This window comes from Lytechinus pictus, chromosome 11 (genome assembly GCF_037042905.1).
Source record: "Lytechinus pictus isolate F3 Inbred chromosome 11, Lp3.0, whole genome shotgun sequence".
Classification (NCBI taxonomy): Eukaryota; Metazoa; Echinodermata; class Echinoidea; order Temnopleuroida; family Toxopneustidae; genus Lytechinus; species Lytechinus pictus.
The window spans coordinates 19744356-19753252 of NC_087255.1; the positions used below are offsets into that span (position 1 = coordinate 19744356).

Below are 8897 nucleotides of genomic sequence, written 5' to 3' on the forward strand. Positions count from 1 at the left end.
CATTTCATCTTTTCGAGCTTTATTACTGTCCTGTCCAAACAAACTTTAATTGTTTTCTGTATTTTTTGTATCGGTAATTGACCTCCATCAGAAGTGAAAAGATGAATAGGATTTGCTTATAATTTGGGTCTTATCTAAATTTTGATATGAAAAGCAAATCCATATGAGGAGCCGTTTCTTTATAAGTCGCGATGGATTTTGTGCTTCAATCATATAATGCAGATGCATATTTTATTATGTTTTGCAGTATACAGGTTTTTGTCGGTAGTAGACTATGGTTGATTTATCTTTCTACAGTTTGTCCTCTTTCAGATCAGTTTACAACGCACTATCGGTGTTTTTTAACGATTGCAATACTTTGTAGCACAAACACTTTCATACACTCAGTTAATATACTTTTTATCAGTTGAAATAACGTACGCTGAAGGAGTAAGAAAATCGTTTTTTACGTGTTTCAAGAACAAAGAAACAAAGAGACTATTGTCAACAAAGTCAACTAAAGGACTCACCCTCTACTCGAGTTTAACTTTCTTAAATATTCTGGCACCGTTTTGATTTTGTCTCCTGCTGACTTAGGGCCTTTTCACACGTAAATCTTGAATCATCATTGTAATGATGATTGCTATTGTAATCGTAACTTCGATTAGCGGTCGTCATTCTAATCACGTTCTATAGTTTGGTTTCGTACGTGCTAAATATTCGTCATTAGCCTTATTTTTCACTGGAATCATCATTTATTTTACGATGTTTTACCGTGTGAAAGGGCGGCTAGTCAAGTTTGAAAAAAAAAATGATCCCAAGGTTTACTATCCCAGAAAAATTCTTACAAAAAATAAAAGCAAGACGAGCATATTAAATTGTGGTGTTTTCCCAGGTTCGACAACAACTCTATACGATATTTCAGTTTGGAATATCAGGGTATGCAAGTTTACTATTATGATTACTTTACCATGCAGTGGTAACTACCATGTTACCATTGGTAACAGTGCTGATCAGCCAATCAAAATCAAGGAATCAAAGAAAGTGACCATTGGATGGCAAAGTTACCATAATAGCAACTTGTATGCAATGGATCCCGTGTCATTATTTCAAATAGCATATCCTTTTTTAGAAAAACGAGTGGTATTTTGCTAATTTCGGGAAATGGGAGATAAAAATAATGACTTGGATAAATCAAGAGTTTCAAGTTTTGGCCTTTTTTTAGTCTTCAGTTTCCTTATTTTTTTTTCATTTCATTATTCTACGTCTTCAATAGTTAAAGCAAGTATTAGATACTTTGATATTTAATTCAATGGTTAGATGCGAAAACAAATATTTATTACCACATGTTTCTCTGTAAATGTAATTTTCCTCGAGAAAGAAAGCAAAATTACGTTCAATAAAATAATAAGATAATGTATTCATGCAAGAACAATATAAGCACGTTTCCTTTTTTGTTTTGCTTTTCGTTGTACCTGGGTGAGCTTTGAATTTGAGCATGAATATTATATTCATTCTATTCACTTTCAATTCGTCGCATGCTCATGTTCTAATTATTGTGGAATGTCTAACCATAATATCAGTCTTGCATGTTTTGTATAAATCGTAATGAAATTCAGAAAATTATACATTAATGAAATTTGACATGTTTACCAAAGATTTGTCTTGTATATCAATTACCAGGTCCAATTTCAAACCGTTGTCTAGTTGTGTAGCCTATCATTTTTTATGAGTTATGTTCATATGTTTTACGTTTCATTCATGAAAATTTAACGTTATTCAAACTGAGAATAGCATTTATCATGATACATCATGAAGTGAAAATTATTGGAGACTCATTATTTTAATTGAAACATAGCTAGATAGAGGGTCAGGGGAGAACACATTCTTTTAATCATTAAGCGTCATATCCATGCACGCAATAACCGTTACACTGTGCATGCAGATAACATTAACGCATGTGGTAAACAATTTGAATTATTTATGGTTTAATTACACTCCAATTCATACTTAACAAATGACATATTTCTAACCATACATCGTATTATTCAGACGTTCATGCATGTCCATTTCGTCTTTCATTTTTCTTTCCCCTTCTAATAACTTTCCATGTTCAGGTTCTGTAGACGATCAGCAAGATGAGTCGGAGACAGCTTGCCTCATCCGCGAAAGTGTACTCTAGTGGCGCCAACTCATAATTACCACGTGACCCGACTGGATTAGCCAATGGGAAGTGAGATCAGTACAGGATCGATCAGCTGAGGGCGCTCCCTTCGCTTAACTAATAAGTGGCGTTCAGTTTGTTCGCGAGTTCATTCTAAAGATAAGCTATTAAAACCCACCATGTGTGTGAACGCGATATGAAGGGGAGCAGATTGTAACGCTGTTCATGGTGTTTCAAATGGCTAAATTATATAAGGACAGAAGGAAGAAACTATATTTCTTCACATGAATGGAAAATGAAAAAGATCGGTATAGCGGGCGATAAGTAAGGAAGCTGAATTCCTCATGGAAGTCCGGATGCATTTCCAATAATTGTCCTATGCTTAAAATTTTGGTAGTTTTGCTAAAAGCTATGCACACACACAAAATATCTATGCGATGAGCCCACAGTACATGTATAGTCATTGGATACTGATAAACGCCTAAGTCTGCCGGTTCAGACAGTATCAACAGAAGTAAAAAAGAAGAGATCTCTTCGCAGGTTGTCGGCCAGTCATTTAATGCATAAACAGAAGTCGGGCCGTTATACCGACGTAATCAAGACGTAACAAGGTCGTTTGCAACGCAACGATTACAAATCAGATTGACTCGGCTTAAGTGGTTGAATAATGCGATCTTATTGGTGAATAAACAGTTCAGGATGATGCAGCTGTGAGAGAACTGATCAGTTTGTTGTCATTCCAGCGACATTCATTGGACACATCGCAACAGAGACGATTCGTCCACTCCACGTCAATTGACTCATTTGATGCTATTATGGTGTCAGCTTGATTTGCCATACCGTAACACTGATTCTTCTCGAATTCACCGTTACTTTGGGTACTACATTAAATATGTCAATGATCAATGGCATTGCTTGTGTGACTATTGTTTGTGCGGTACCGACTCTAAAGCGACAACTCTACGACGCTACTGAGACCCCAAAACCGTTGGGTTTGCCGTTTATCAGATGTTGCCCTGGTCTTGCTGGCGTTTTTTAGGATAATGGCAGAAAGGATTTCGAGAGGATTGTTTAAAATTCGTATCTTAAATATCTATGATAATTATCTAAGAAGTCATACAAACTCGCACAAAAAGATATTGATGTAGTTTCTTATTCACCTCCATGTCACTGCCTTGCCAACATTAGTTTGATCTTTATTATTGCATATTCACATGCCTCATACACCTATCCGTCCTTCCTTTCGCCTTTTATATTGGACAATAATTGTGTTTAATATAAACTATTTTTTTTCAAAAATGACCTTTCCTTTATCTCCATCATTTTGTTTATCTTTTCATTTTTTTTTGCTTTCCCCAATTTCCTCAATCTCCCCTCTCTTTTTTCTCTCTCTCATTCCCTCTCTATCTCTTCCTCTATTCTATCCATTCCTTTCTGTATTTTTAAAACATTTTTTTGCTTGTTTTCTGCTCTCTCCTCCATTTCTCACTTTTTTTTTAATTCAGTCCTTATAACAACGCCAGGCTATAACCGTCATCCATTAAACACAGACCCATGAATTGCAAATTATGTATTCGATCCCCGACTGTTTATTTTATTATTATTATTTTATTCTATCTTATTTTTATTTATTTCTTTATTTTTTTTGAGGGGGTCGCCTGAGCGAAATTGTTAATTTAACCCAAACGTATCAAAAAAATAAACAACAAGTAAAACCGGTCAAATCGTCACTTAATATGATGATGGATCAAACATCGTCGCTCATTGGACAGAGTTTCAAAAATAAGTCCTCAATTACTAACAATCAAAGATTCATGAAAGATCATTTGATTACTTTGACTGGGAATACACGGCAGATCAGTAACAAGTTGCGGTGCACGTTGATGAGTTTTAAGAAACAGATGCAGTAATTTCTTTTTATGAATAATAAACAACCATGAAAATGTCTTCTGCAACGAAATTGCTTGTGTTGGTTTATGTTTTGCAAAAAGAAAAAAAAATAAGGAAAAATATAGTGTGATGTGATTTTTTTTCTTGAATGTCAGACTCATAGATTTTGGACTGACTGTTAACCTTTACTAATTCAAACCAATGGACCAGTTTACTAATGACAACATGACACCATATTAAACCCACTTATCAATACTCGGCTATAGACATGATAGATGATCTTATATAAGTAAGTTGAGTCAGATTGTCCTGGTTTTTTTTTTTTTTTTGGGGGGGGGGTAGGGAGCTTATCTTTTCCTCGTCATTGCCCCTCCGCAAACTTGAAAGTCGCCTCAAATGCATGATTTTCTATTTTGTTTACAATTTATTGATTTACAAAATTTGAGGCGAGCCCCTCCCCAAAGGTAAATAAACAAATTGATAAATACAAAAAATAAATTAATTAATTAATAAATTACTAAATCAATAAAGAGGAAATGGGGAGAGAAAGAAAGAAAGAAAGAAAAAAAAAAGAAAGAAGGAAGGAAGGAAAGAAAGAAATGAATAAAGAAGGAAAGAAAGAAAGAAAGAAAGAAAGAAAGAAAGAAAGGAAAGAAAGAAAAAAAAAGAAAGAAAGAAAAAAGAAAGAAAGAAAGAGAAAGGAGAAAGAAAGAAAGAAAGAAAGAAAGAAAGAAAGAAAGAAAGAAAGAAAGAAAGAAAGAGAGAAAGAAAGAAAAGGAAAGATAAAAAAAAGAAAAGATAGAAATAAAGAGAGAAGGAGAAAAAGAAAGAAAGACAGAAAGAAAGAAAAGAAAGAAAGGAAAGATAAAGAGAAAACAATAAGTAGAGAAGGAAATAAAGAAAAAAATAAAATATGACAGAAAGATAGAAAGAATGAAAGAAAGAAAAGAAAGATAAAGAGAAAAAAAATAAGAGAAAGGAAGAAAGGAAAATAATGAAAGAAAGAAAGGAAAGAAAGAAAGAAAAAGAGAAAGGAAGGAAGGGAAGAAAGAAGAAAGGATAGGACGAAAGAAGGATGAAAGAAAAGGGAAGGAGAAAGAAAGAAAAAAATAAGTAGAGAAAGGAAGGAATTAAGGAAGGAAAAAAGAAAGAAAGGAGAAAGAAAGAAATTAAGAAAGAAAGAGAGAAAGAAAGAGAGAAAAAAGAGAAAGGAAGGAAGGGAAGAAAGAAGGAAGGAAAGGACGAAAGAAGGAAGAAAGAGAAGGGAAGGAGAAAGAAAGGAAAAAAATAAGTAGAGAAAGGAAGGAATGAAGGAAGGAAAAAGAAAGAAAGGAGAAAGAAAGAAATAAAGAAAGAAAGAGAAAAGAAAGAAAGATAGAAAGAGAGGAAGGAAGGACGAAAGGAAGGAAGGGAAGAAAGAAGGAAGAACGGGACGAAAGAAGGAAGAAGGAGAGAAACGAAGAAAAAAGAAAGAATGAAAGGAAAAAAAGAATGAGAAAGAAAAACGAAACAGAGAAAGAAAATAAAGTGTGAAAAAAAGAAAGTGCAACAAGAAAGGATTGAAAGAAAGAGTGAAAGAATAAAGAAAGAAAGAAAGAAAAGTGAAAGAGAAAAAAAGGGGGAGTGAAAGAAAAAAGAAAGGGAGAGTGAACAAAAGATAGATTGAAAGAAAATAAAAAGCGTGAAAGAAAAGAAAGAAAGAAAAAAGAAAGAGTGAAAGAAAGGAAGAAAGATATCTCGTCAAAACTAAATAAAGCAAACGTTGTTCATTTATGGTTAGCATTAATGATTTATGGAAATTGGCCAAACAGTCTATTAAACAGGTTATCAAAGTCAGATCCCTTTTGTGTAAAAAGAACAGAAAGAAATCAACCAAATTGTAACATTAGTAAACTGATCTATTGTAGTGCGGGCTAATCATTATTGTTTTTAAATTGTGATGTGGTTATACTTTGCATGGAATTATTGCATTTTATATAGGCAGTACACTTCTACCATCCCGTTTCTCTGTGTTCGTAACAATGTAATCTTACCCAAATTCCCCTCATTTTATATTTGATTGCCATATTTCAAGTTAGACTTATTATAAAACTTGTGTGTTCTATTGTTATGCATGTTGTATATACATGTACTAAGTGATTTTTTTTTTCACTTATGTAAAATATGTACAAAATGTTGCACATTATATAAAAAGGATTCAGCTTTCTTTCATATATCAAATTGTAAATAATATAAAGATAGATTGAATGATGATTCCGATTATGTACAATTTACCAAATGTTTATCTTCTCTTGTTTAGAGCACTATCATATTTTATATATACATGTACATGTACATTGTGACAGTATGTAATGTACTCGATTTTATGAAAAAAGATTGTAAAATATTTGCCAGTGGAAATAAGTCTCTTTACAACAAATGGCATTTAAGCATATATGAGCGCCTTAAGTGTTCACATATTTCATTGATATGTAGATTCGTTTGTGGAAAGTATGTTGCATCAGATGTAAAAAAATATATATATGATTTTTGTTCACATGATTTAGAAAACGCGAGTTTTTAAGCTGGCTAATAATTACATACACGTCCTTTGCTTAAAATAGAATCCCCTTTGAATTATTTAAGTTGATATTACATTATAGACGGGTGATCGATGAAATATAAGATTTGTTTCCACAAAAGTTGATATTTTTCAACCTTAATATTCTGAATAGCAAAAATGTATAAGGTGAAAGCCATGCTCTTGTCTTAAAATGCCATATTTTTTTCTCTTCATGTATATCAATGTCCCTTTATTCCTTTCTTTCAACCCAGTTGATTATGTGCCTATGTTATTTTTTTCCAAACCTTAAGTAGTAATTAAAATTAAGTTTATTTCCTAAAAAAATAAAAGATAAATTGTTTCCATTTGTGTTTCGTCTGCGGGAAACCTCGACATCACTTTAATTGGTTGTCATGGTAAGCTCTGAATCATTTAGTTTACCCTCACAAGGAAATGAATAGCACTTAATTTGATTAATTTTATCGGACGATACGAAGATGTGTGTCATACAAGTCTTCTTCTTTTTTCTTTCAATCAAAAATTTATTCGCATATGGCCCGTTGGGGGAGGGAGGGGGAAGGGGTTATCTCAAACTATATTAATCCTCATATTAAACTGACTGGATCTTTGAAGCTCGCTACAAATATAGTACTGCCTGAGCTATACATCTATGTACTGTCAGTTAGACTTTGCTGTAGAATATACAATACTGGAAGGGGGGGCTCTTGCATAAAACTGTTTGTAAAAGTTACAAATGATTGGAATATAGAGTGCCAAATAAAATACCAACAGTATCTTCTTCATACAGTCAAAATTTAAAATTGTTTAGTGAAGTAAAAGATGAGATAAAAAGCGTTTCATCAATCCCATTTTTCAGGTCTGCTCTGACATTTCACTGAGATTGCACAGAATGCACATTTCATGTTTGAGGGAACCCAGAATTTAAAATCATGTTTTCTTCTTACTTTTTTTGAAGTTCTCATTGGATTTCTACCGAATTCAAACAAGTACCCAAGTGGGTTATTGTTGATAAACCTGCTAAGTCAAAATCATTTAAAAGCTTGGCATACATGGTTGTTCAGGCTCAATAACAATCTCAAAATTCATTTTGTGTGACTTAAACAATGTTGGAATGGCAGTTCACATTTAGTACTAAAAAGGAATGCTAGATGATAATTACCATGATTAAGAATTCCAGGATGCATTACGTACTCCCATCCTTCATAAAATCGTTCATAACTTTATAAACAGTTTTACGAAAAACACCCCAAAATATTTGCCAGTGAGTTGAAACCATCAGCGTCTTGGCTGGTAATGTGCACTATATGTTTACTATTTATGTTCTGAATTCTCAACGCCTGGGATTCGTTGTGTCAAAATGGCTGAATTTTATCAAACCTATACAGATTTTACACTGCTATAGAATAAGTATTCAAAACTAGTGAGAATAATGTTTCCATATTTGTCATTGAAAAGTGGAAAAAATACAGCACATAGGATTGTGTGTCATGTTCACATTTTTTTAATTTGTCTTTTAATTTGTTATAGAATGAAGGCAATAAAAAATGAATTATTATACAAAGAACTTTAATATGTTGTAATTCTCATTATTGTCTGTCTTGTTCTTTGGGTGAAGTTGCCTCTTAAAGTCAAATGGAATAATTATCAATATTTTTTTTAAAGATGCTCTTGAAATCAAACTTTTTACATAATTGCAAGTAAAGGAGAGATCTACACTCGGCCTTGCCTTAATCGAACTTGCATGAATCAAATAATCACCTTAGTTGAAAATCTTTTCAATGCAAATTTTATTTTTGTACCTTTATAAGTCTTTTTTTTCAAACTTCTCTCTAAGAACCTATTTCTTCATTCTAAGATTCTACCCAGACAAGGTTGACTGTATTTTTACTTGAAGACTTTTCATGCCATTCAGGTTGAAATGTAGTGTACATGCAAACACATAGTTTACCTAATACCTATATGTTAAATCTATATCAAATTCCTTCTGAACTCGAAAGTGTGGGTACAGTCTGTTTGAGCAGACTGAAGGGCGAATCTCGGGTACATTTATTTCATAAAATGACCAAGCCTGGCTAAACTTGAAAAAAATACTTTTTATGGAAAGCCTGGTGCCAACTCATTCATCCTGTACTGACGTTTAAAAATCCTGCAGTGAAAAGTGTTAAAGAATAGGGGCGGGGGTAATTTTGCACCAGCACTTGTAGTATAAGGCCTTCAAAATGGCAAGGCAGTTTTCCGAAAAATAGCCTTAGAAGCGACAGGATTAGGCAAAAATAGAAATGTTTGATGTTGCTTAACCCA

At 33.1% G+C, this 8897-nt stretch overlaps 1 protein-coding gene across 3 annotated transcripts in view; it reads left to right on the plus strand.

The window, feature by feature from the left end:
- LOC129270940 (atrial natriuretic peptide receptor 1-like) overlaps nucleotides 1-3591 on the plus strand; it is a 34103-nt gene extending 30512 nt beyond the window's left edge. For all 3 annotated transcript variants that reach the window (XM_064106932.1, XM_054908280.2, XM_054908281.2), the window contains one exon: nucleotides 2097-3591. In XM_064106932.1, the coding sequence (XP_063963002.1) occupies nucleotides 2097-2161 (65 nt within the window). In that variant the 3' untranslated portion in view covers nucleotides 2162-3591. The remainder of the gene's footprint in view (nucleotides 1-2096) is intronic.
- Nucleotides 3592-8897: the final 5306 nt, after the last annotated feature.